Below are 27198 nucleotides of genomic sequence, written 5' to 3'. Positions count from 1 at the left end.
TATCCCTCGAATGGAATAAAAGAGGCACCGATCACGGAGACTTTTTCTTGGCTCAAATGTGGAATTGACGGAATCAAATTGTAATAGTAAGATATTATTGTCCATCTCTTTATTTACAGTACAATTTCACTATACTTTATAATTTAGAAATGACAATGTTGTAGGTATTACTATAAAATATATAATAATAAACAAGATAATTCTAAAGTTGACCTTGAAACAAACCCCTTAAAGACCGAAAACAAAGAGAAAAACAATATTGTAGATGACTAGGAAGTAATATAAGAAAACACAATTTATATATCGATATAAGTATATGACAAATTAAAAGCACAAGGAAATGATAAAAAGTCAGAAAACAAGAAAAAGTAACAAGATTGATAACCAAAAAATGACAGAATTCGAAAAACTAACAATGTTGATGTATAAGTTGATGATGCGTTTGAGATATTAATGATTTTTGATAAAGTCCTAAGCCTAAGCAATTGCAACCTCTCCTCCATCTCCATCTTCTTCAAGTCCAGCAAGGTACATTCCAAAATCAAAATTTTCACCGAATGCAGCCAATGCATCAAAATCACCTCCCTCTAATCCACCTAAAACTCCCATATTATTTCCCATAAGGTTGAAATCCATACTACCTAACCCTAAATCTCCATTCAATGTCGCGTCGCCGTTTAGATTAGTATCATTGTTATTGTTGTTGGTACTGCTATTTGTGTTTGAAAATGATATAGGACCATTCACTATGGTTGCTGGAGTAGTGGTTGAAGCCGATGGTGGCGAAGGTGTTAAACCGTGGGTAGAGTTGGTATTTGCTGAGGTATCGATGACATGTATGACTGCGTTATTGGGAGATGGGTTGAGTGATTGAGATTTTGGTGTAGCAACAGTATCCCTCTACATTATACGAGGAGATTAGCAATATTTCCTCGCTTCGCTAGCGACGCTGGAGAAGCTGTCGTTACAAATTGAAACCCATTACTCACCAGTAATTCCTCTTTAGCAGTTTTAGGAGTTTGAGCGGCCTTCTGCCCTCCTTGACCAGGTTTAGGAGTTGACGAACGTTGAGTGACCATAGCGGGACTTTGTGGTGGTAACATTGTACCAGCCGTCACACCTTTACTCGAATTCCTATCTCGATTCATCTGATTCTGCGATGGATTTCTAGGTGAGGCTTGGACACCCTGCAAGTTGGCATTGAGTTGTTGAGCTGGCGAAGGCACATCTATTGAGGATCCTGACATGACCGGTGTATGCGGTTGGAAACCCGGCGGTAAAGATCCATTTGCCAGTTGCCGCATAGCTTGAGCTTGGTCTTGATGCATCTTCTTCTCGTACGCCATCCGCGCTTCTTGTTGTTGTCTCACAGACTGCAATTGCGATTTGTTACGGGTCATATCAGCTTCATCTGTACGACCGACATCAGGTCAGAGGATAATCGACTCACCTGAGCTTCGTTACCACCGGTTGCCATCATGCTGAATTGCTGAGGCGTACTAGCTGAGGTCTGAGGTGTCATCCCTTGACCGTAGTTGACAGGAGTCTGAGCTTGACCACCGGGGAACGGACTAGGTGCCGCTGATCCGGAATTCCTACGCATCCTCTTACGCTCAGGGGGTGAAGCACCGCGAGGGCCAGAGGCAGAAGCATGTGAATCTGACTCTTGCATGGCGATACCGTCAAAACCTTGAGGCATACCGTTAAGTCTGTGCGTTAAGAGGATGTCAGCCTTCGAAACGTCAGACTGTGGTCGACTGGCTTACCTGTGCATCGCACCACTGGGAACTCGAGAGTGCGGTCCTTGAGCTTGTTGAGCCTGAGCTTGAGATTGACTTGATCCAGCTTGGCCTTGTTGTTGTCCTAGAGGTGTTTGTTGCGGTTGACCTTGAGCTTGAGCTTGCATCATCTGCTGTTGAGCGAGATATTGAGCCTGTTGCTGCTGCTGCTGTTGTTGTTGAGGGGTCTGTGGTTGGACCTGTTGTGACGATGGGGTTTGTGGTTGACCCGGTTGACCCTGCTGCTGTTGTCCTGTAGGTTGTCCGTTCAAGCCCATCATTGCGCGCCGTTGATTCTCAGCAAGGGTCAATCGATATCTGTTGACCAGCCGAGACTGTAGGGGGAAGAGGTACGAGATTAGTTCCATCCGAATGTTGTGATTTCAGCGCTTTCAACGAGCTTACCTTTTCGGCATCATCCATTTCCTGAGGATTTTTCCCTCCCAAACCAACTTGGGCAGCACTCTGGCTCATTATCTGTGGATTTACGGGTCCGATACCAAGCGGTCCCCACATTTGCGAAGCAGCGGCTGCAATATGTTGTTGTTGATTAAAGAAGACTTGATCCCTCTGAGCTTGCTGTTCACGTTGAGCTTGCTGTTGTGCCAAGATTTGATGTTGGTGCTGTTGTTGAACGGCTTGTTGTTGGGCTTGGACGGCTTGCACTTCCGCTAAACTCATCTGAGCTCTTTGCTGAGCAGCTTGAACGTGCGCTTGCGTTTGTAACATCTGTTGTTGTTGAGCTGGAGTGAGATGCGGTTGCGGCTGCTGTTGTTGTGGCTGCGGCATACCATGAGGTGGAGGGGCTACAGGACCATTCACTGGACTAGTTCCGTTGCCTTGCTGAGGAGTTTGGGGGTGTAAGTAGCTCGGAGGTGGCTGGGGTTGTCCCTGACCTTGTTGAGATTGAGCCATAGCGTGATGTTGCTGAGGTGTCAAAGTTCTCATCAATGGGTTGGGTGCCCCGGGCGTCTGTCCATTTATACCAGGTGGCGGCGGTCTCATCCCTTTCTGGTGTGGAGAAGGCATAACGCTAGGGTGTGGCTGATGCATCATGTGCGGCGAGGGGGCGACAGGTGAATGAGACGGTCCTGGCGGAGCATTGGGCGGTTGTAATCCACCCATATGTTGTGTTGGACCTTGCTGGGGTGGCTGAGGCTGAGGTGTTTGCCCTTGATACATTGGATGACCGGGTTGAGGTGGCCTTTGAACGGGAGAGGCAGCTGAAGGGCCGGGTTGAGCGAATCTTTGAGCAGCTTGTTGCTGCATCATAGCTTGCTGGTGTTGCTGAGCTTGTTGCTGTTGCTGTTGCTGCTGCTGCTGCTGCTGCTGTTGTTGCTGCTGTTGTATCTGCTGTTGAACCATTTGAGCAGCTTGCTGTTGGCTCATACCATTGGCTTGAGCCGCAGCTTGAGCTTGCTGTCGCATGTTCAATATCTGCTGGGATGAGATCGGTTGTCCCTGTTGAGGACCTTGAGCATATCCGGGAGTGGTGGGTTGCGGCTGTTGTTGCCCTTGCTGCTGTGTTTGCTGAGGTTGTTGCGCATACCCACTGGGTCCTATACCTAATTGCTGATTCCGTATGTTTCGTAGTCGCGACATCGACTGACGGTCGGGTATGTCAGATACGGTGATTCGGGATCTGAGAGGATTATCCACTCACTTCATTGTAAACAGCTGGATTCATAGCTCCCTGCGCACCTTTTCCTCCACTGAATACATCCCAGAAGACGCACCACCACCTATGAGGTACAATCAGCAAAGATCCTATGACTCGAGGATGAATATACGCACTCATGCAGTACACCTTCCCGAACATTTATCGGCACACCCTGTTCCGCCAATCCAGCTTCTGCATTGAATTGCGCAGCAGCGGCAGGAAAGTTATGCTTTACCAGATAATCGTGGATGTACAATTTTAACCTGGATATCGATTAGTTGTCGTCAGCTGAAGTCGACACATTGCATCCGTTCGGAACCACTTACACGCTCTCACTATCCCAAGAACGCTGACCCATCTGGCTTTGGACCGAACCACCTGCTCTAGACATTGCATAAGCCTCTTGAGGATCCATATGCTGTGGCGGTTGCATATGCTGGCCTCCGGGCGCTATCCCATTGGAGCCCGGAGGTGGTTGGTTCGGTTGCTGAGCAAGGTGTTGAGGCGGTTGTTGAGGTTGACCCTGTTGCAGCGAAGGACCTGGCATACCTGGGTGCGGTTGATAGGGATGTTGATGTTGTGGTGCGAGACCAGGCTGTTGAGGTTGTTGCTGTTGAGGTGGTGGACGCACAGCTTGCGGATGGGGAGGTGGTTGTCTCATTTGACCTGGACCAGGAGAAGGACCGGGCTGTATTCCTTGTTGCCCTGGCGGCTGCGGGGGCGGATGTGGGTACTGTTGGGGATGTATACCCCCGGGGAATCCTTGAGGTGCTAGATGAGGTGATGGAGATGGGTGATGTGGTGAGGGGGGTATCACAGCTCTAGGCTGTTGATTCTGCTGTTGTTGTTGAGCTTGCGCAGCGACTGCAGCAGCTTGTTGAGCCATCTGTTGTTGTTGTTGCTGCTGCTGTTGTTGAGCCATCTGTTGCTGCCGTTGTTGCTGTTGCATAGCTTGCTGATGCTGCTGAACAGCTTGTTGCTGTTGCTGCTGCTGCTGCTGCTGTTGTTGCTGTTGTTGTTGCTGTTGTTGTTGCTGCTGTTGATGTTGCAATTGAGCGGCTTGTTGAGAAGACATAGCAACGGCATTCATATTGACCTGTGGAGGTGGTCTGACAGAATATTGATGAGGGAAAGGTTGACCAGCAGGTTGTCCTGCGGCAGCAGCCATCTGCATTTGCATTTGTTGGGCATGAGAAGGCTGGCCTGGGATTGGCTGCCCGCCTGGAGCTCCTTGCATATGGCTGAATGGGTGTTGTTGTGGATTTTGACCAGGATGCAGGTTTGGAGGAGGAGGATGGGGCAAAGCCATGTTGGGAGTAAAAGTGTAGTCAATCTGTATGAAACAACATCACAGTAGTCAAGTCAAATTGTCAGCTGGTGATTCTCGTCTTGTATATGACGCGTGATGGAAAATGATCATCAAGCCAAGCCAGTCATTGAAGCGAAAGTTTTGTTCAATATTTATGTCTGCTTGACCCAGGGCGCAAATCGAGCGAAGCGTGTGCAATGGGACTGAAGACGTCGGGACAGTAGCCGAGAGGATTGTGAAGAATACTCACATATATAGACTATCTCAACCCACAATTTCCAGCTGACTTCGACTCCAAATACTCTTCAATCCCTGCCACCTGAATTACAATTCTGCCTCCGTTCCTTCTAGGGTGGATTGATGTAAGAACGAGTTCTAGAAGTATTAAAGAAGATTTCAGAGTGGGGGCTATATATCTCTAACCTTATTATTCTAGCTTAAAACGCGTTGTAAAGAAGTTTTTTGCGGATTTCGCCTGGTTGTTCACTTTTGATTATTGACTGTAGGATCAATGTTTTCATGTGAGATTATGTACTGAAGGCTATTGGACAACAATGATTTGTATATGGTAAGCTTGTTTTCCTTTCTCCAATCTAATCAATTATGCTAATCGATATAGATGAGATTAGAGTTTAGATAAACTCTGTGAATTTGAGCTGAACACAAGTAGATTGGGTATGAGGTGGGTAAGTAAGAAATTGACACTGACATAGGTTATTATGACCGTGCGTGACACTATCGTTCATTGACCTTGGTTCCGTTTTCTGTCTATCCCTCCAATGTCTAAGTATCTGCTAACTAGGTCTATAATCTTACAATTCGGACACGGCTCAAGATATGCACTGACTGATCTTGACTTGAGCTACGGATCACTTCAGGGCAAACTGACTTGACTCCTGCTTTTTGCTTTTAGATAGTAGTAGATAACCCTTGATTGTGTGTATGTATCGTGTATTTTTTGTTCACACTGACTAATTCCACAATGATCTGATCGTAGATTCGCTGATGATTATACCACAGTTTCAATGATAGACGTATATGACGTTCATGAAAGGACAATGTTGCACGGGTAACCTTGATAGTCCGGCTGAAAGGGAGGTCGGAACTTGATATATCGATCAATGGGTAAATGAGCGGTATCCGGAACCAAAATTCAAGCGGTTGCACGATGACCAGCAATCCTTTGTATACTTCTATGATCTTATTCTATATTTGAGATATATTGAGGAGTTATCAAGCAATATGACGGTAGATAACGAGATTTGTTTATCAGCTGAGATTGAGTTACTGTTGAAAGTGTCAATCAAAATTCTTGTCCTACACGTGAATCGTTACTGGTGGCTTGTTCACATGCACCAACAGCTATATAGTATTCTAAGTACGAATTTAGGCAGACCGGAGCCGTTGAAGGTTGAAGTATAAATGGAAGATGCTGAAGGATGGTATCAATAAAGAGGTCTTACGGCCGATAGTATCCTATATTCTGACTATACTTTCACGATAGAAAAGGATATATGTTTTTCCGTCCACAATGCTAAGATGCCAGGAGAGGTCGAGTTGATTTTGTTCTCGTCCTTGATAGTAGCGTGGAATGTTGGATGTTGATATTCTAATAGGTATAAACCCCACCTACGTTAGGTTCCGAATGCTCCGAAAGTCAAAGTCCTTGATGCAGGAACGGTATGTATGATCCTTGACGCGGTCTAAATGATCGGCTGATCCTTATGATTTTCCGTTTTCTAACTTGTATGTTATGTAGATTTCTAAAATGCAATGGATATGTCGAACACGCGATAGTATGGTATACTGAGATACTTGATTTTGATATGTTTTGAGTTATTAGTTGTGGTAGAGTGGGAAGTAGCGACAAATAGTCTAAATTGAATAAATGAAGCTTAATCGGGGAGTTTTGTTTGATCTTTATTATTTTCTCATGCCACTTTTCTAGCTCCACTTTACTACCTATTGATGAAGTTGATTATCGATATTGATCTGAATGGTAATGCCAAATGTAATATTGATCATCTACTTATCATGTATGTTGAAGAATAAGGTGTTTGAATATGAATCCCATGTTGTCTTTGTACCAAGCTGAATAAAGTGCGCTAAATGTAAGGGACAATCCGAAAGTATATACGATAAATCCAGGGACATATAATCAAAACGATAAAATGATAGGCTCAAATCAGATTATTATGATACTACTACTCTTCTTTTCAATTCCTCACTTTCATATGTAAAGTGCATGATGCATATATTACTGGACCAATTCGTATCAATACCTATACTCTTGCTTCCTTCATGCATAGATACAAGTTCAACTTCCATGCATAATTGCTCATCATAAGATGCCTTAGTATGGATAGATATACAAGGTTCAGTGAAAGAAAAAATTCAGGGTTCATATATTCTCCTTTTTTTTTGCCCTTTAAGATCTTTGAAACGAAATCAGCATTTATCATTCATGATTTATCATTTATCATTACAAAAATATCCTAATCATCAATTGAGAAATAACGAGACATGCCCTTAAAAATAACGTGGAAAAGAGCTTCTGACCACTCTACTTAATCGTGGGAATCCATACATATATGGCGCGTCGAAAATTCACAAGATGATCCGATTTGCGGCTATGGTTTCCCCAAATTCGGATACGACATGATATCTTCAGGATCTATTGAGTACCTCATAACAATTGAGGAACACTTCATGATATACGCATAAAATTGTAACTTGAAAGTCATAACATTGCTAATCAATAGCATTGCAAGAACAATGACACCGATTATTAAAAAGTGTAGTTAAATTGAAAAGTTCTTGTAAACAACATGTTTGCCATGGTAGATGATCCGATATCGGCGTTATTAACTTGGAACAGGTGATCGTCAATAGATGACTAAAACCCTGGTAGAATAACATCTGTAGTATTAACTAGAGAAGGAAAAAAAAAGCTTAAAGTTGCGGAAAATTAATTGACCGATCGAAAGGAAATCAAAAAGATAATTACCAAATCCGGAAACTCATGATTCAAACTTCGTCATATACTTGTGGCGAATTCCTGTAACCCAATACATCATAATGAACGCCGCTGATGTCAATTCTCACCATCATAATGGGTGATGCAAGATAGACGGAGTGCATGGACACTCAAAATCAAAGTCAGCGTTCTATGACAAGGTAGCTCAACAGGTACAGCGTTGCCGAATCCTGTTGAAGACTGGTCACACATATGCGATGATATGATATCTTGATGATATCTTGATTCTCGTAGCTGTTTTGTTTTCATACCTTTGATTGTTACACCAAAGAGAGACACTGTGTGAGCTCTGTGAGGTTATGATGATATCTCCAATGACGTGCTGCTCTGCTCTGAGTCTTCCTTTGATTAGAGATACATTAAGACCAAGGAGAGACACTGTGTGTGGCCTATGGGATGATTATACCGTCGCAAATCATGTACCTGCTTTGTTCGCATTTTATTGTCTGGTGCCACCACGCCAAGGAGGGATAATGTGTATCTCCTGTAATGATGACGATCTATGAAATAATGACGGCCAGTGAGATAATGCTGATGGCCTATGAGGTAGCTCGAGATCCTTTCTTCCTGAGAAGACCAATTAGAATGATTACCTCATAGGTCTACTTTCAGTATATGCAGATTCGTACAAGTGGCCAACGACAACGCCTATTTAAACCCGTATAGCTATCATCTTTCGTCGTCTTTTCATTTCTTTCTTCAATCCCCCAATCATTTCCAAATTCAATTGAGCATAAAGGCTCTCTCACATAAACATAACATCAACTTTATCACTTTCGTATTATCACATCTTATAATGACAGAACAAAATACTCGTTACGTTGGCACTGCTGTAACCCCATCACAAGTCACTGCCGGTATCAGTGAAACTGAACCCAAACCAAGCTGGATTGCTAAGGATGAGGAGTACGTGAGCTCCAAGGGATATTCAATACCTTCGCGCGAAGAAGTTGAAGCACTTGGTATTCCATGTAAAGATAATGATAAGTACACGGTCCGCGTTGAGGGACGAGATTGGGAAAGTTCTTATACCGTACACGAGATTTCAGCTAAGATGGCTCATGACAAAGATCTCTGGAGAAGTTGGTATATGTGGGACGGACAATATAATGTTCATTCCGAGGCTATATTGTCCATTCCGAGGGGTGGTCGACTTTGAAAGTAAAGGCTCCATCTTGTATGTACCCAGGATGCTCGGGATATGATAAAGATACTACACTACCTACCACAAGGAAAGAACTGTACGAAGCCGGGGACCTCCTACTCGACAAGTGTGAATTCAAGTGTAATAAAAAGTATGCAGATCTCACACCTGATCAGTTAGAAGAAAAGTATTCATCAATCCTACACAGTATTTCTGCAGAAAATTGCGAAGCTAATAGTTACAAATACACGATACACATCATTCGACCAAGATTCAAGGATGCTCGCATGAACGTCATTCCATTTCAATCCGCTAAGGATCGATATGATCCTATTTGGTCTGAAGAAAGGGATTTCAATTTTTCACTTCTGGAGGAAAAGATCAGGGACAGCTCATAGACAGGTGCGACCACGATTCCGCCGCAAAGCAACCACTCGGACGTCGAAGTGCAAGAAGCTAGTGATGTTACTGTATAACAGTTTAGTATAGTTCAAAGCTTGAAGTCTTATTTCCTTCCCCCAACAGCCATGTATTTAGCTTGTAAATCTCACAGATTTCTTCTACATTCATTCAAACTCATGCATTGTATATACATTCCGTGTAAGGCTTGGTCTAGCCAAAGGTAGAACTCGAAAACCGAAACAAGCAGTTCAAAACTTCATCTATTCCATTTGCTTCTTCCCAACACAGGAAAAGCCTTTGTGTAACAATGCAGTATAGATTCACATATACCCTGTCTGCCTAGAGCTCCGAGTTTCACTGGGGTCATTGACTAGTTTAAGGAAATGAGTCTTCAATTTCACTAAGAGCTTCTTCAATCTTTTCTACTCAGAAGAAGGCTACGTACCGCGAATTACATCAGAATGCACAACTATGCTATATTCCCAGCGATACTGTTATCTTTGATGGTCTTTGTACGAGATACAACAAGAATTTTGCGATGGATGTATAACTTACTGGCGTCGCGCTGACACGTCATAAATAAGGCGAAGCATAAAAACTAACAATGGAATTGATGCATATATGCACATGAATCAATATATATATATATATATATGAAAGACCGTTCTCTTTCTTACTTCTTATCCCTATCAGATGTACAGTATACCTCGCGAATCTCATCTCTTAATCAAATTGGCAACATTCGTAACTACTCTTAGTTCCTACTCAGAGGCTAAATTTAATTTGTCCTGATCCATTATAACATTTCATAATTTCTTTTTTCAGTAACGAATAATCTGTTATTCAAATCAGGTCTAAAGTAAAAAATTGAACTAGTCCCGTCAATTTCTCCAGTATCTTTAGATATCATACCATATGAAATTTCCTTCTTCAAAACGGTTTTGATTATATCATCATTAACAAAACTAATACTATTATCATTTCGATGTGAAGTTCGACATTTATAAACAGTTTCTCTTCCTTTTAAACTTAAGCAAGCTATATATTCTCCTTCTTTCTCTTCTTCTGATGTTGTATTAGGAAACCAGCCTTGACACTTGATAACTTTACAAGAAGGCGAATGTTCTGATGGAGTATCTGATTTATCAAAAAACAAAACTTTTAAAAATTCTTCATTATTCTCCTGTGATTCAGATTTAATAATTGGAATTGAAAGACCTTGAAATGTATAACCCATTGGTTCAACTGTGTCGCCAAGCGTGTCAGGAATAGATATGGATGCTTCTCCTTTCCAAACGCTACTGAGTTTCAAAATATTCATTATTGTTTGTTTATCCCATTCATGCCCGGAGATAAATTTCGTATACTCAACCTCAGTGTTCCTGGTTTTATCGTCAGTGACCCCAAATACAGTCTGTTGTACGGTGTCATCCGGGAACCTTTCGAGCTGCATTGGGTGGTTCATGTTTATTTTCAAGTTATAGAATTTATAGTGATTTGAAGAGATTGTATAATGTGATAAGTTGTAGGATAAAAAGAGGAATTGACAAAAAGGGAGAATAGGGGAAAAGTGAAGTAGCGATGATCTTATATATATACAGGGTGACATGACACATAAGCTACATTATTCTCCAGTCGATAGATACTAGAAGTAGGCCTTCATTGAAGACACTCAGTTATATCAAAGGGATGAAAGGATTTCCTTTGGTTGTCAATATGACGTACATTCCAGAGGCCTGGACTCATGATGATGCTAATATCTAAGGCAGTCGATGACGACTGCACTCTTCTTTTGATCGTTGTACGATCCCTTCATCTTGTCTCCAAGTAGATTGCTAATAACTTTTGCAAAGCTAATAATTTTTGCAAATAACTTTCTCAATAGCTCGTCCACCTTACTATGAGTAAATTATATACATATGCTTCTATATCACATTTCTATCTCGTAATACTAATCCTCCATTCAAGTCATTATCTATTAGTGATGCCTATGACACCTCTTATGGCTGATATCGCTGCTTTACAAAGTAGAAGCAAGTCCCGCGGGGGCTGGTGCAACTTGTTCACCCTCAGGAGTCTAGATAAAGGAGGATATAATCAGTATGTATAATTGTGGGATTTGATAACTACTCACAACATAGCATGCGTGAAGACCACCGTCAACCAAGAAATCAGTACCGTTGATGTAGGATGAGTCATCGGAGGCGACTGAATCGGAGGGGATGTCAGTCTATCTATGAACTCCACCCCAAACATGCTTTCAAAAGGGTACTCACGGAAAACAACAGCCTTAGCTTGTTCTACAGCTTCACCAAATCGACCCATGGGATTGTGGATCATTCGCCTATTCATTTTCTCTGGAGTACTAAGGAAGTCCATCAAAAGAGGAGTTCGAATTGGACCAGGACAGAGAGAATTGATTCTGTATAAAATCAAAGCGTTAATTTCAACAATAAATGTTCTACTCGGATTGACTCACCGGATACCCTCTCGCGCATGGACCATGGCGAGCTCACGAGTCATAGCGAGCACAGCTCCTTTGGAAGCGGTGTCTACGTATACAGAAGATAATAGTCAATTCGGCGTTCACGATGAATTGTCAGCTTGACGAACTCACAAGCGAGTTGAGGGGTAGCAGCTCCCAATTTAGCTACGAAGGACGCTACGTTGATGATGGATCCACCAACGCCGAGGCCCTTCTCTGGTTCAGCTTTGTTCTACATAAGAGCAAGGTACATGTCAGTATACGGATCTATGAGTTATTTCTGGCATTGTGGTTGTTGCTTTGGTGCCAATGGCGATAGTGATAGGTTATACTCACGTTTCTCATGGCCAAAATAGCATGTTTACAACCATACCAAACACCTTTTACATTGATATTATGCGTAAGATCCCAAATCTTCTCTTCAGTTGTGATCGCATTATCATCTTGTGGATGCATAATACCTGCGTTGTTGAACTAAGAAAGTGAAACAGATCAGCGAAACTCGTACTGCAAATTAGAATAATATACCAAATGAGACATACAATAACGTCCAATCTTCCGAAAACTTCTACAGCTTTATCAACCATAGCCTTAATATCATCCTCTTTACTAACATCACATTTAACTGCAACTGCTTCAGCAGATGGGAATTTTGCAGTAATCTTTTCAGCAGCTTGTTGAACAGATTGTAAATTGATATCTGAAATTACTAATCTTGCTCCTTCAGATGCGAATTGAGCAGCAGTTTCTAAACCGATACCGCTATGACCAAAACAAAAAGGGTATTAGCTTATCTCTGATTCGTTCGATATGGTTGATAAAGCAAAGTGTAGATGCTATATGGTCTCATAAGGAAATATCTACACTCCTCTTGAGCCGTGTTTATGGAGGAAAAGTGCTCACGATCCTGCTCCAGTGATAATGCAAACCTATACCATCATTACATCAGCTCAGACCCAATTTTAATCCTTATCGTCCTTGCTGCAGCTACCGGAAGCTCGAAAGAAAGTGTAGTGTAAGGACAACTCACCTTGTTCTCGAGTCTAAGTCTAGCGGCCATTCTGATTGTCTCTTCACTAATACTTGATCGATCTATGCAATAATTCGAGATTGTGTAGTTGAAAGAAAAGAATCAAGAATGATTGTAGAAGTTATGAGTCGTTATTATCTTACGCGTCATTCAAGTGGAGATCCGAGTGGAATGTTCGGATAAGCGATATAACAATTTAAGCGAGCTACTGAAATAATTTGACTTTATCATACATTTCTGAGGACTGCTTAAGTGCATGCTCTGAATGTGATGATATCAGATGGGTTATCTATGCATTGATTTCTCATACTTGCTTCTCACTGCTTTGGCTTTCATGACTACAAAATATATCCTTCGTTCAAGCTACATTATACCGATAACTAGCATTAGGGAAATTCCCCAGCTTTCTACTCTTGATTCCAAAAAAGGATCGTTTAAGCTCTGTTCTCGTTTCCAAGATCGATACAAGCTTCCTTGACTCGCTCAACCATGGTCTTCTCACCCTCTCTGACCCAGACTCGAGGGTCGTATTGCTTCTTGTTAGGTTTGTCAGCACCTTCTGGGTTTCCGACTTGGGTTTTAAGGTAATCAGCCTTTTTGAGGACAAAGTCTCTAACACCGGAAAGGTAGGCGAATTGAATATCAGTGTCAACGTTCATCTTGACAACACCGTTGACGACAGCAGTCTTGATCTCATCTTTGGTAGAACCAGATCCACCGTGGAAGACGAGGTACCTGTTGAATCAATTGAAATCGAATCAGCGTTTATTTCTCGAGAAGGATTTTTCAAATCAGGTTCTAGTTGGATTAGGATGTAACATCAATATGACACTCGTTTCCCCACGACCCGTACCCTGCTAACACCGCTCAAAAGGAGCCAGTAAATAACGTTGAGCACTCAGTACACAAACGTGTACCGACATTGAAGGGAAAAGGAAATAAGTTCTAAATGTGATGTAAAGGCATTATTCTTCGCTGACCGGATCGCCTCATTATCTCATTGAAGGAGATCAGGGCACTGTCTATTTGGGTAGCGTGGGGGATGTAGTGAAGGAAAAAGGGAGGCAAGTAATTGTATACTCACAAAGGCTTCTCACCCTTCTCACCCTTGAGTTGCTCAGCGGCGTAAGCTTGGTGTTTACCGAGGAGTTCAGGTCTAAGCTTAACGTTTCCTGGCTTGTAGACACCGTGGACGTTACCGAAACCAGCGGCGATGGAGAAGTTGGGGGAGATAGCAGCAAGAGCGGAGTAGACATCCCAGATGTCTTCTGGTTGAGTGTAAAGGGAGTTGTTGTCGACGGATGTGTTATCAACACCATCTTCTTCACCACCGGTGATACCGATTTCCATTTCAAGCCATTGGTTCATCTTGGCCATTCGCTTGAAGTAGAAAACACAGTCCTTGATGTTCTCCTCCTTGGGCTCCTCGGACAAGTCCAACATGTGGGAGCTGCGGAAAGGGTCAGCATATTAACGTAAATACAAGTCGTTTATATACTGCACGGGACCAAAACTCACGAGAAAAGAGGTACACCATGTTCTTTGAAGTAAGCCTCATCAGCATCGAGCATACCGTCAAACCATGGGAGAAGTTTTTTGGCACAGTGGTCGGTGTGGAGGACGACGGGACTATAATTTCGTGGGAAAAACACAATAAATACACGTCAGTTATGGTTGCAAAAGTCAAATTCAGGAGTTTCAGTTTCTAGGGTTGCGGCACTTATCACTCACATGCCGTAAGATGGAGCAATAGCTCTGATGAAGTGAGCGGCAGCAACGGCACCAGCAATGGAAGCCTCTTGGTTACCGTTTGCTATGGCTTTACCAGCGAAGAAGGCGGCACCACCTTGGGAGATTTGGAGGATGATTGGGGAGTTGATGGCTTTAGCAGCTTCAAGGGAAGCATTGACGGTGGATGAAGAGGTAACATTCTGAAAAGCGAAAAATTGGAATGATGATAATCAGTAGGATTTCATAGGTGAATTCATATCTAAGCGAGATCTGTTTTTCAGGTTACTTACGATAGCCTATGATATCACAGAATCCCATGGAATGAATTGGTTAGCGCAAAAATTCATTCTGCTTTCAACGGCTTGATCTATACATACAGGGATAGCGAACTGTAAGGCAGGCGTATATCAGCATGTAGTCAGTTGTAAGTTTCAGATCAAATGCAAGATAGCCAAGGGTGTGGAGTTTCTAGGCACGCAGGACTTGTTCTGCGAATGAAAGGTGACTAAAACGATACTCACTTTGTTGTCTCGAGCGTAGTCGAAGAGTTTTCGAGTGTCGTCACCTGAGAGGACACCGGCCTGTTAATAGGGACTTGTCAGTAATTTGTTGCTTTAGTGCTTATACGTGTATGTTATGAACGATGAAGAACGTTTGAAAACTTACTGGGACAACGGAAAGAGCACCTTTAGCAGACATTGTGGAGGTTTACAAGTCTAAACGTGAAACTGCATAAGCTTATCGCTCTCGTGTAGAAGCAGTATTCAGCTTACATGTTTTTTGGTTTGATACAAGTCGATATTGTAATTTTTGATAAGTTGGAAAAGAAGAGAATTAAAGAGAATGTTTTTTTTTTCCTTTCTTTATTTTCTTGTCATGATGATGTATTATCTCTTAATGGGAATTGGGGGGGGGTTGGTGGTGTATAGCGGTTTACAACACGTCACAATCAATCATGACCCTGAAATTCCGCTACATTGAATGGATCTCATCCGTTATTTACCTGTGTTACCCAGTTATAATCGGCTTTTAATGGTTCCCCGCAATTTGATGAATGCTAATTGCGGTTGACGCCGAATAATTCCGTATGAAACCATTCATTGTGGCTCGCATCACGTTTTAATTGGTAACTCCCATCTTAAAGCGGTGATCTCCGTCTATATCGGGCCGGGTAAATAAAGGCCCGGTTTTAGTCTGATTTTTCCGAGTGGAGGTTATCCCGTTCAAATATATCATCAAGTTTACCACATGAATCACCTGTTTCCTTTGATTAAGCTTGATTATCATCAAATTATCAGCTGATCAAACCTAGCTCCTATGGATCGATGTGGAGGCCTCAGATTGGATGTATGCTATTTTTGGGTGAAAGAAGCCAAGAGATTAATGAGATGATAATTAATGTTAAAGTAGAGCCGAGCGGCCCGGTTCGAAGTAGTTATTCTTCCACTTTTTGGTGTTCGAGAAGGGAGGAAATGAATAAGATCAGAAGGCATATAAAGACAATGTGAGATATACTCGAGTCCCCTTACTTTCACTGCTCGGCCATCGAGACGAAAAGAGAATCAATAAGGCAAGTTCCTCACAATGAAAGTACTATCAGCTCTCTTCGCTGCCATTGCAACTATAAACGTAGCTTTCGCCGCTACTGGTTATATCCATGATGAACGATCCCTTAGGCCTCTCAGGAAGAGATGGACTTCTGATAACCCATATGTGACTGTAGACGGATCAACTTGTACCGTCAAAGTAAGTCCTTTGCCTTCACTGCTGCCTGCTCGCCTATGCTGATGAATTTCTCGTAGCCTATGGGAGGTGGACAAGATGATGGACCTAATCTCCTTTACGCCTTCAACCTTTGTGGTTCTACTGCCTTGATCAACCTTCCAGGCTACTATACTGTTAATACTGTGTTACAAACTTATTTGACCAATGTCGAGGTCAGATTGACTGGAGCTATTAGCTATGTACCTGATATTGAATATTGGAGTCCTGCCAGTATCTACTTAACCTACGTGAGTTGGATCCTTCTGCTCAAAAAGATTGCAGCCTTCAGGCTAACCTGAGAATTTATAGCAAAACGCTACTACATATTGGTTCTTCGGGTGCGTATTCATCCTCCTGCAAGTGCAACTTCGAACAGAAAGCTGATACATCAAACAGAGGCTCCGGTATCACCCTTCATGGAGGAGGTACGATCGACGCCAACGGTCAGAGTGAGTACTGTATACTCACACCATTCTAAGGTTAGCTTTTACTCATTCTGATACCATCATTTTAGCTTGGTGGGACTATTACGCTCAAAACCCAAGTGCCGGAGTAGCTGGAGGATCCTCAAGAGTCTTTGCTAGACCTATTCCCCTCACAGTTGGAAATGCAAGTAACGTCGTTGTAGATGATATCAGCGTTATCAATTCACCTTTTTGGCACAAGTGAGAATCATTCTCTTTAACTTTCAAATTCTACGTATATTGACGCTTGTACGGATGATATAGTTTCGTATATCAATCTACCGATATCACGTACTCTAACATTCAGATCCGTTCCATTTCATCAAATGAATCTGCCGAAGCTGTCAACTCTGATGGATGGGATATCTATAGATCAAGTTATGTGACTATCAAAGATTCCAACATTCAGAATGGCGATGATTGGTAAGTCCAAAAGGTTCTATTCACTCATTGATTTATCGACTAATTGGTGATTGGCGTATGAAGTGTTTCTTTCAAGCCTAACTCCACTTACATGACTGTAGAGAACTTGATTTGCAAGTAAGTCATCATCAACTCTAAACAAATTCTAGAAGCTCATTCTGATTCTAAATTAGTGGTTCTCACGGCATCTCGGTCGGCTCTTTAGGACAATATGCAGGTGAAAGTGAGCCATCTCCCGCTAGTCAATTTCTCCGTATCAAAACATTAACGAATGATATTGTTTAGCCGATATCGTCGCAAACGTATACGTCAGGAATATATCAATGTCAAATGCACAGAACGGTGCACGAATAAAAGTATTTGGAGGTTCAAACGATACTAAAAGTGTATCAGGCGGTGGAAGTGGATATGTCAAGAACGTTACTTTCCAAGATTTCGTTAATAACAGTACGTACGAAATCATGCGAAATTAGATTACGCTAATTTTAAAATCAATTTTTAGATGTTGATAATCCTATTTATCTTACTCAATGTTATTCTTCATCCGCACAACAATGTCAAAATTTCCCTTCAACTTGTAAAGTCCTTTCTTCTTTTTTTCATCTGGAAGACGAACGAAGATCTAATTAAAATTGACAATTTTTTAGTGTCAATTTCCGATGTTCATTTTATTGATGTAACAGGAACAGCTTCAGGTAAAGTAGCTAATAATACTGTAGCTACTCTTGAATGTTCTGCAAAATGTGTTGATATAACTGCTACTGGAACTTCGCTTGCTCCTAAGAATGGTACGGCAGGTTCTGGAAAATACCTATGTGCAAATTTACAAAATGAAAGTACTTTGGATTTCCAATGTACTGATGTGCCTATCACAAAGGGTTAATTGGATTGTATGGCAGCTTAAACGATAAAGCAGTTTGAGGGAGTGAGAGTAGGGTGTCGTGTGTCGTGTGAATTAAAAAGAAAGTATAATCGGAAAAGAATGATCAGAAGTCTAAAAATCAAATCAAGTTTATAATCAGACTTTCTCTTGTTTTTAATGTAGCGATTAACATGCAGATATAACAAATGCCAGACAGGATTGGCCAACAAAGTGAATTGCAATCTGGATGGCTTTTGGGCTTCCGTTGTAAACAAAGCAAGGGGTTGATGCATAGATGCGAATCATATATTACATAAGCAGAAGTGTTCCCTCTCAGACGCAAAGTCATGCTCACTCAGCTGGCTTTTATTATCAAGGGTGGACCTCGGTAATGGTCGATGAGCTGAAAGCGGCCTTGTATGGAGGACGCTACTGGGCCGGTTGGATATTTTTTTCAATTCTTCTTTGGAACTGATTAACAGTCATCCGCCTTGCATTACTACTTTACATGCAAGAGTGTACCGTGATGGCGTCTGATACGTGGACTCGTATGAAGGTTCTGCCACTGCCTTCGAAAGGAGTAGGAAGGGGAGAATTTGATTCCGTTGATACCTCCACTTTCAAAAGTTGTTTTGGTTTATTAATTCAGCTTTTGACTTTCGACAATTGACCGTTTTCCGAGTGTTCAGCAATCTTCAGTCGTGTCATAGACGGCGTTAACGACCAAAATCATCAGCAGAGGCTTATATAACTGATTGGAATTATCGCACTCTGCAATCCAGACAACTTACGCTTACATCCTATCATGTCGGACCTCCAACAAAAGACTAAAAAGCGATCACGGCCTTCCCAAGCAGATGACCCAATCGAAGAAACAAATAAAAATCAAGCATCATCTTCAAGCTCAAAACTTGATAAAGGTGGAAATGAAAATGATATAGAAGATAAAGAAAAGGAGGTTTCTAAGAAGAAAAAGAAGAAAAGTAAAGATTTAACTCCTGGTATAGTTTATATATCTAGATTACCACCTGGAATGACACCTCAAAAAGTTAGACATCTAATGGGAAGATGGGGAGAAATTGGAAAAGTTTATGCACAACGTCGTGACAGTAAGTTCAAGGTTTTCTTTTTCTACTGAGATATTTGGATCGAGCTAAATTAATCTCTGAATTTTCTGAATTTTAAAGCTCCAAGTGGATATAATCCTAATACAAATCAAAAAAAGCAAAAACATCAAAGTGCAAATTATTCTGAAGCATGGGTAGAATTTTTAGATAAAACAGTTGCTAAAACTGTTTCTTCAATGTTAAATGCTCAAGTTATTGGTGGTAAAAAAGGCGATAAATGGAGAGATGATATTTGGACTATGAAATATTTGAGTGGATTTAAATGGGAAATGTTAGGTGAACAAATGGGTAAGTAAATGTTCATTATAAAATCTAATATTGCGTCTTTGAACAAAGACTCGTAACATTGTTTCTGAATTAGAGCATAGCTGACATATACTTTATTGTAAATTAGCATATGAAAGACAAGCTCATCAAGCAAGATTACGAACTGAAATAACGAGATCTAAAGCTGAACAATCAGAATATCTTAAGAATGTTGAATTGGCTCGTGTATTGGATAAAAGAAAGGCTAAAAAAGCTCTTACATCTGGTAATCCGGATGAGGGTCTGAATAGTGCAAGTGCAAGTGAGGGAGCAAAACCAGGATCGACATACAGACAAAGGCCTGTTATAGAAAAGACTAAAACGCTGGAAGGTAAAGGTATGGATGCTGTTTTAGGTAATATATTCGGGTAGGAGATTGCGGCTTTTTGTCGTCAGACTGAGTCGCTTGTACTTCTGATGTGTATGTATGTGTCACACTCATATTATGTCGCACAGACACCAGAATCAGACATAGCTGGACACTTGAATCTGCCAGTTCATGAATGTCTGAGAACTGCTTTGTTGCGAAGATGAGACTATTACACTTCAACACCATTCCCCGTAATGTCCCTTACGTTGATGTACATCAAGATAAAAAAATATGCATTGTCATTAATTATTATATACCGAGAAACCAACAAGAAGAAGGAAAGGGTTAATAAGGTACGGAATCCCTTTGTAAATGATTAACGGATGACGAACGAATGGAATTAGAGAGTGATATGCGATTGAAGTAGAAAAGGAACAAATCCATTGTTATATTTTACATACATGAACGTTATTACACGGCAAAAAACATATTGTCCATTGTTTCGATTTGATCGTAATGAGAAAAACATGCCATTAAAAGATAAAGGGTGGAAAAAAAGAATAAACGAAAATTAGAAAAATTGTCCATGAAATATATGTTGATTATTGATTTTCCTTCGTTTCTAAGTGATATAAAAATAGTTGTACATTTTAATGTTTTTCTTTATGATTATTGGTTTTGTTTACCTTTCTGTCTTTCAAGTTCATTACCTCTTACTAAAGTACCAATATCTTTTGCTAATCCTACATTTCTTAAAGTAATAGCAGCAATAATAGCTGATAACCAAGAAAATCCAGCCATTAACCAAAAAGAATCTTTTAAACCCATATGTAAATTTGAATGTTGATTTGTAACTGAAGTTTGAACTAAAGATGCACAACAAACTCCAACTGTAGAAGCAATTTGTAAACCAGTTTGAAATAAAGCTCCTGCTAAGGCTTGTTCATCCCTAAGAATATTAATCTTTTTATCAGCTGACAGAAAATAAAATAAAATGATAAGGAATAAGAAGGAAGAAAGAAAAAAAAGACTCACTCATTCACTAAATTTGAGATCAATACTGAACCTACACCAACTGTGAAATCTGCTCCAAATGGAAGGAAACAATTTGATAAAAATTCACATGCCCAATAAGTTAAATCAACAGGTGCAACAGCAAATAAAACTTGAGCAATAGAAGTTGTTATTCCTCCAATGATTAAAAGGTATGATGCTTTTACTCGAGGAGCAAGTAATGGTACGACAATACAAGCTGTCATTCCTACAACTGGAGCAGGAATAACATGAACAGCATTCATTACTGGTGAATCACCTTTAAGATTTTGATACCAAATTGTAGTAAGGTATAACCATCCCTATGACGTAAAGTATGAGCATAAAGATTTAAAAAGAGAATTTTTGGTTAAATTGATAAAACTCACTGATACAGAGAGATATCCACAGAATGATAAACATATAATCGAAGTTACTTTCCATTCGTATCTTGAGAATATAGACATATTAACAAGAGGTGGAATAGTCGTTTTTGTGGCAACCCATTTCTCCCAGAAACCCCATCCAAGGAATAAAGCAACAGAAAGACCAAGACAGACGCCAATGTCTATAATAAATATAATTGATCAACGAACATGAAGTAATATATCAGGTTACGTGGACAATGACTTACAAGGTTGTGCCCATCCATTTTCTACTAACCCACTTTGAGTGATCGCGAAACTAAACAAACATAATCCTGCAGTTATCAAGAAAGCGCCTAACCAATCAATTCTTCTATTGGTAGTAGCGGTGATCGTTTGAGGTGGATCTCTTGGAATGACAAAAGTTCCAGCTACGATAGGGATAAGGGCTAAACCGGCAAGGATGAAAAAGACAAACTGCCATGATCGACTACATAATGTGTGTCAGCTTATATTGTATAGCGACATTGGAAAAAAAATTTGTGGGATGACTTACGTGCCCGCACCAGCTATTAGACCAGCAAAGATCATACCTGGACCACCACCAACTGGATAGCCTAAAGCCAAAGCTGAGAAAGCCATTGTTCGTCCGGGTTCTTCGGTGAATGTCGTACCAATTATACCAAATGCAGCCGGTAGGGAAATCGAAATTGCTAAACCAGCAAAAGCTCTAAGAACGCAGATGGCAATATAGTTCTGTGTGGAAAACAAGTATCAATAAGTGGATCTAAGAAGAATGTTTATATTGTGTAACTCACTCTAATGACACCTGATATGATATTAAATACTACGAATAAACTCATACCAATAAGGAAAAGCCATTTCTTGCCATACAGATCGGCTACTCGTCCAGCTAATAAAAGACCACATCCATTTGCTAAAGCATAAGCAGAGCTGACCCATTGAGCTTGAAGTTCAGTAACTCCTAAATCTCTTGCGATACTGGGAATAACAAGTAGAGTACTATTGTTAGTGGCGGACTATTCACAATTACAAAAAAATTAGTTTACTGATAAATTATGTTGATCTCACACAATATGCTTGACTTACAGCGACAAATGTAGTTGACATCATAACTATACCCAAAATAATCTGTTTAGTTTTCGATAATTTAGCACGAGTAGGTGATGGATAACTTTCTAATTCTCCAACTAAATTCTCAGCAGGAGTTTGTATTCCATTTTGTAATTCATCTTGCTTATATTGTTCAACTGTTTCTTCTTTTTCTTTGAATTCTTCATCTAAATCTTCTTTACCTTCTTTTTCTGATATATCTGAAACTCTAGTTGTCATTCGAGAAAGAGGAGCTGAAGAAGGGAATATAAATGGTTTATCTTCTCCTGCTGATGGAGTGTTTACTGCAGTAGAAGGTCCAGAAGCGAATGACAAACGTTTCTCTTCCCATGGTGTATTACTACCTGATGCAGGATATAAGGTTGAATTGTCCACATCATCCCTTATTCTTGTTATACCCTCACCGTTGGTTGGTGTGGGATCAATGGTGATTCGAGTTGGTCTCGACGAAGATGTCATGTCGTCTGGTGATAATTATATGTGTTTAGCTTATTAATGATTTATTGATGCCGATTTGAATATCCTGTTGTTGGTGGTACTTTCGTCAAGTTAGGATTATATTTGTATATGAATCTATATTTCAGGTTGCTCAAAATTTCTATGTTGTTCTATGTCGTTATGGCCGGCCGGAATGAATATTGGTAACTTGGAATAAAGCAATCACACAAAGAGAAGGGAATAGTCAGAGAGGGAAGAAAGAGAGAAGGAAACGATTAGTACCCCACACGTTCTTATATCACAACGTATCATTCATGATCTTCAGTGCAAGTGCAGATTTTTCATGGTCTATATATGACTCCATTCAAATTCCTTGATAAGAGAAATGGCGTCAAATCTTGTAATCTGGTAAAATCATACATACCTGTTAAAAATTTAAACTTTTTTTTAACAGTTTATCCATATAGGCTATTAAAGGCGTTTAAAGTCTGGATTACCGGTACTACTAATATTAAATGTCACCGTTCGGTGAGTATTACCCATACTTTTCGGATTCAACTATAACCTTAAACAATTCGTTCGAACAAAAAAATTCACCTTCCCGGATTCTGCTCTTGAAGTGATTTCGCTGGTAAGACATTTCAAGTTCAACCTTTACTAGCGGAAAAACAGGTCACACCGTCCATTGCAAGTAGTTGACAGGGGCAGCTTGACCCAGAAAAAGGTTTTACCAGGTGATCTTCAGGGGATTCAGGAATCCCCCGATAGACTAATAGTTCTATACCCTGACCAAACTCCCGACTAAAGCCCGTTTGCATGTATCTTGAATCCTCCACAACGATCATATGAATTCCGTTCGACCTTCCGATCGGAGTGCCAAGTCCGCTTCGATTCGTGAAATGATTTTGGTAGATCGCACTTCACATTTTTTATTGAAAGCGTTTAGTCCAGACATCCGGGAATTGCTACAACAGACTGATTGCGGTGAACGTGCGCGACAAAAAGCATTGCGAAATACAAAACCGCTCCGATTGTTCCGGTTCTGTTATGTAAGCACGCGTCTATGAGCTTATGAAATCACGCATCGACCAGCATGTACTCGAGAAGATGATGCAAATAGCCATTGTGAAAGCATACCTCAATGCCTACTGGAACACGAAGTATGCCGCAATAAGCAATGGACACATAACACGATGCCCCCAGTCAAAGGACCTTTTTGATCTATGAAACGGCTTTCACCGATGAAAAGCATGCAATGTCCTTTACAAAAGCCCGATAAAGTAGGAAGCACGAGAGGGGTTGGAGGTAGGTGCTTCAAAGGACACAAACTGGCTCAAAGGAAGGTCAATGATCAATTGTTAGATATATAATCAACATTTTGAGGTTGTGTGGATCATACACGATGCCAAGAAGCTCAAAAAATCCTAACCATCACGCTCCCCTTATTTGGGAGCATCTTAATTGATTGAGCAGAATTGAAATGGTATAAATATGACTTATCATCTTTCAGATAATTGACATTTCTGAAAAAACATAAAGAGGATTGTATGTGAAGCCTGGAGCTAATCGGTATGGAACCTTTGTTTACGGAAGTCATTCTGTCGAAACCAGAAGAGGAAGTGAACCAACTTAAGGAACCGGTCAACTATAATGCATCTCGCCTGATTGGGAATCTCGATGAAGAGGCGAATCACGAGAAGAATATTGAACAATCAAGAAATTCACGGGAGGATGGTGATGAGTCAAATGTTCAGAATCCAGATACAATTTTTCAATCTCACTTAACGTTAACTCACAAGTTTATGCTCGCTGGAACGATATCCTTGACATACTTTTTGACGGTATGCTTCCTTTCGATTGAAAGCTCAGGCAACTTCACACTTACAGCTACAAGCTGATTTGGACATGATATAGTCTTTCACTGTTGGATCCGGATTGTTAATTATTCCTGTTATGGCTGACTATTTTGAGGTCTCAGTGTTGGCTGTACAATGGGTATGTTGATGATAATCAAGGTTGAGATCAAATTAAGCAAGCTTATTGGATTGAGCGTTGGGACAGGTGACTTCAGCTTTTCAATTTGGTTTATGTGAGTCCTCTAACTCATCTCCAACATCTATACGGCTAGGCTTTTGATGCTGATATTGATTGGCTCAATATTACCTAGGGCTGGTGGGTATTCGTAATCCTTTATCTCAGAGTATTCCAGCAATATGCACGGACTAACGTCTGCTCATCATAGTGGATTACTCGTATCAGGACGATTAGCAGATCTATATGGAAGGAAAAGGCTTTATTTAATAGGTATGATTGTGGTAGTGATAGCAAATGTGATATCGGGGGTTATACCGGTAAGTGACTGTCTTCTTTGAGATTTCGACGGTATTAATTGAGTATATTTGACATGGACGTAAAATGGATAGACTCAAATTGCTCTTACAGTCTTTCGAGCATTTTCAGGATTAGGTTTATCAATATCCTCTCCAGCAGGATTCGGTATAATAGGTACAAATTTTCGTCAAGAACCATGGCGTACATTTGCATTTGCTGCTTTAGGTTTAGGTACACCTTTAGGAGCTGTTTTGGGTGAAATTATGGGTGGTTTAATAGCTGGTACTGGAAAGTCAGTTCCATGTCCTTTTCTCTTCCGAATGTTTGACTAAATTTAATCGAAATGGTAAATTTGTAGAAAAGGATGGCAATATCTTTATTTCCTCTTAGCTGGTTTCGGTGCTATTCCAATTATAACTGGATGATTCTTCATACCAACTGATCACAAACCTCTAGAACATCAAATTGGAAGGAATCTAATGCACCAACCAATCGAGGGAGCTCAAATGGAAATAGGTGATAGAGAACATATACATCAATCTACAGAAGGGAAAACGCAGAATAGACAAATAGACTGGATCGGAGCTGGATTAATCACAATTGGAATAAGTTTATTGTTATTCTCGATTACTCAAGCTGGACTAGTAGAGAAAGGTTGGAGAACACCTTGTGAGTACATATGTCAGTAGTATACATCAGTAAGGGAATCATATTTGACCGATTTTTTATTTTAGATATCTCTCCGATCTTTTCCTTTTCGATCATTTTAATATTAATTTTCGGATGGTGGGAGCATAAATTAGAATACGAATCTTCTGTTATTCCAACATCGCAAGAGTCCCCGACTGCATATCCTCCTACAGCTATCAAAGACAGTATACCACCAATTGTGAGGTTAAGTATATTTTCAAGGCATAAATGGAGAATTAGCGCCATTTTAGGAATAGCGTTTTTCGACTGGTTAGGAATTTGTGTGAGTTATTCGTATCATGCGCTGGGCCTTCTCATTCATACGTACACTGATGGAAATAAATTGAATTGACTTGATGTGGGCTTGTAGGGTTGGGTATATCTCACTAGTGTTTATTATCAAGATTTACTTGGATATTCTCCTTTAAAGAACGCTTTGTATATCCTACCTGCTCCTATCACAGGTATAATATGTTCTGTAAATTTCGTCTTATTCGCTTACTGTTTCACGATCATCGTGCTCATCATACATTGTTGAGTATAGTGCCTAGTAACTTTGATTGTACCTAGAGTTAAAGCCCCAATCTTATTAGCTTTAGGAGGTATATCATCAGGGTATATTTTGAATTTTCTCTTTGTTTATTCTGGTAATAAACAAATAAGCTGACTATTCTTAGTCTGGCAAATGCTTTATTCGCATTTCAATCTCCTAATACAATTTATTGGAAAAATGAATTTTTCAGTGCAATTTTACAACCTTTTGGAGGTGATTTAACTATACCAATAGGAAGTATAATAATTTCAAATCTAGTTGAAGAGTAAGAGAGAAAATTTGATTAAACTTTCTATGGAATTCGATCTTGATTTTTGCTAATGAAGATGAATATCTTGATAGTGATGAACAAAGTGTAGCTGGTGCTTTATTTCAAATTAGCTTACAAGTAAGTAGATGAGATTGAATTTAAAAATATTGATTTTGGAATTGGAAATTGGAAATTGATAAATGAATTATGTTTAATTAGATAGCAGGATGTTTAGATCTTTGTATTTCATCAATTATACTTACTCAAGTTGAATCAATTCATGGATTATTAAAAGGTTTACAAATAGCTTTTTGGTTTAATGCTACTTGTTGTTGGTTCGGTAAGTTGATTTCTACTACAACGAAATATCACAAGACTGACGAAACGGATATAGTATTAGTCATTATTTTCCTTGCATTTAGGAAAGTTGGATTAGCCAAGGATATTGCGAAAGTCATCTAGAAGTATCTTTTTTCTACCCAACGCCTGTCTATTGGGTGAAGAAGATGAATTCATACGATTCATATTTGAGGATCAAACTGGTTCGTAAACGATGCGATGAGATGCATACTA

The 27198-nt window shown here is 40.3% G+C and overlaps 11 protein-coding genes across 11 annotated transcripts; 6 read left to right on the top strand and 5 right to left on the bottom strand.

Annotated features, from left to right (window-relative positions):
- Positions 1-477: 477 nt before the first annotated feature.
- I206_103669 (uncharacterized protein) lies at positions 478-4747 on the bottom strand (the record flags this gene model as incomplete). The annotated part of the gene is made up of 8 exons (XM_019153104.1): positions 478-900; positions 990-1373; positions 1451-1709; positions 1767-2113; positions 2184-3383; positions 3442-3520; positions 3573-3701; positions 3765-4747. 8 exons carry the CDS (start codon positions 4745-4747, stop codon positions 478-480), a joined length of 3804 nt encoding a protein of 1267 aa, XP_019013265.1.
- Positions 4748-8580: 3833 nt separating this feature from the next.
- Positions 8581-8943, top strand: I206_103668 (uncharacterized protein; the record flags this gene model as incomplete). Its single annotated transcript, XM_019153105.1, has 1 exon — positions 8581-8943. One exon carries the CDS (start codon positions 8581-8583, stop codon positions 8941-8943), a length of 363 nt encoding a protein of 120 aa, XP_019013266.1.
- A 1183-nt stretch (positions 8944-10126) lies between these two features.
- I206_103667 (uncharacterized protein) lies at positions 10127-10795 on the bottom strand (the record flags this gene model as incomplete). Its single annotated transcript, XM_019153106.1, has 1 exon — positions 10127-10795. The coding sequence occupies one exon, from the start codon at positions 10793-10795 to the stop codon at positions 10127-10129; it is 669 nt and encodes a 222-aa protein (XP_019013267.1).
- Positions 10796-11350: 555 nt separating this feature from the next.
- On the bottom strand, positions 11351-12875 carry I206_103666 (uncharacterized protein; the record flags this gene model as incomplete). Its single annotated transcript, XM_019153107.1, has 9 exons — positions 11351-11407; positions 11465-11538; positions 11607-11752; positions 11810-11882; positions 11948-12047; positions 12152-12289; positions 12358-12577; positions 12719-12744; positions 12846-12875. The coding sequence occupies 9 exons, from the start codon at positions 12873-12875 to the stop codon at positions 11351-11353; spliced, it is 864 nt and encodes a 287-aa protein (XP_019013268.1).
- A 404-nt stretch (positions 12876-13279) lies between these two features.
- On the bottom strand, positions 13280-15275 carry I206_103665 (fructose-bisphosphate aldolase 1; the record flags this gene model as incomplete). The annotated part of the gene is made up of 6 exons (XM_019153108.1): positions 13280-13580; positions 13930-14295; positions 14364-14474; positions 14577-14776; positions 15098-15157; positions 15243-15275. 6 exons carry the CDS (start codon positions 15273-15275, stop codon positions 13280-13282), a joined length of 1071 nt encoding a protein of 356 aa, XP_019013269.1.
- Positions 15276-16160: 885 nt separating this feature from the next.
- I206_103664 (uncharacterized protein) lies at positions 16161-18110 on the top strand (the record flags this gene model as incomplete). The annotated part of the gene is made up of 11 exons (XM_019153109.1): positions 16161-16322; positions 16379-16588; positions 16650-16678; positions 16737-16789; positions 16855-17005; positions 17069-17227; positions 17291-17344; positions 17401-17450; positions 17513-17674; positions 17730-17804; positions 17875-18110. The coding sequence occupies 11 exons, from the start codon at positions 16161-16163 to the stop codon at positions 18108-18110; spliced, it is 1341 nt and encodes a 446-aa protein (XP_019013270.1).
- A 784-nt stretch (positions 18111-18894) lies between these two features.
- On the top strand, positions 18895-19894 carry I206_103663 (uncharacterized protein; the record flags this gene model as incomplete). Its single annotated transcript, XM_019153110.1, has 3 exons — positions 18895-19198; positions 19277-19504; positions 19611-19894. The coding sequence occupies 3 exons, from the start codon at positions 18895-18897 to the stop codon at positions 19892-19894; spliced, it is 816 nt and encodes a 271-aa protein (XP_019013271.1).
- Positions 19895-20501: 607 nt separating this feature from the next.
- I206_103662 (uncharacterized protein) lies at positions 20502-22822 on the bottom strand (the record flags this gene model as incomplete). Its single annotated transcript, XM_019153111.1, has 7 exons — positions 20502-20781; positions 20868-21187; positions 21254-21432; positions 21499-21719; positions 21786-21985; positions 22048-22269; positions 22340-22822. 7 exons carry the CDS (start codon positions 22820-22822, stop codon positions 20502-20504), a joined length of 1905 nt encoding a protein of 634 aa, XP_019013272.1.
- Positions 22823-24372: 1550 nt separating this feature from the next.
- On the top strand, positions 24373-24937 carry I206_103661 (uncharacterized protein; the record flags this gene model as incomplete). Its single annotated transcript, XM_070202811.1, has 3 exons — positions 24373-24642; positions 24716-24796; positions 24863-24937. The coding sequence occupies 3 exons, from the start codon at positions 24373-24375 to the stop codon at positions 24935-24937; spliced, it is 426 nt and encodes a 141-aa protein (XP_070058912.1).
- Positions 24938-25014: 77 nt separating this feature from the next.
- Positions 25015-25557, top strand: I206_103660 (uncharacterized protein; the record flags this gene model as incomplete). The annotated part of the gene is made up of 3 exons (XM_070202810.1): positions 25015-25152; positions 25225-25424; positions 25491-25557. 3 exons carry the CDS (start codon positions 25015-25017, stop codon positions 25555-25557), a joined length of 405 nt encoding a protein of 134 aa, XP_070058911.1.
- Positions 25558-25611: 54 nt separating this feature from the next.
- I206_103659 (uncharacterized protein) lies at positions 25612-27087 on the top strand (the record flags this gene model as incomplete). The annotated part of the gene is made up of 8 exons (XM_019153112.2): positions 25612-25801; positions 25867-26105; positions 26193-26300; positions 26367-26437; positions 26500-26640; positions 26718-26763; positions 26845-26965; positions 27020-27087. The coding sequence occupies 8 exons, from the start codon at positions 25612-25614 to the stop codon at positions 27085-27087; spliced, it is 984 nt and encodes a 327-aa protein (XP_019013273.2).
- Positions 27088-27198: the final 111 nt, after the last annotated feature.

The sequence above is a fragment of the Kwoniella pini genome, chromosome 4 (genome assembly GCF_000512605.2).
Source record: "Kwoniella pini CBS 10737 chromosome 4, complete sequence".
Lineage (NCBI taxonomy): Eukaryota > Fungi > Basidiomycota > Tremellomycetes > Tremellales > Cryptococcaceae > Kwoniella > Kwoniella pini.
The sequence above is the reverse complement of the archived record's forward strand: the minus strand, read 5'-3'. Positions and strand labels throughout refer to the sequence as shown.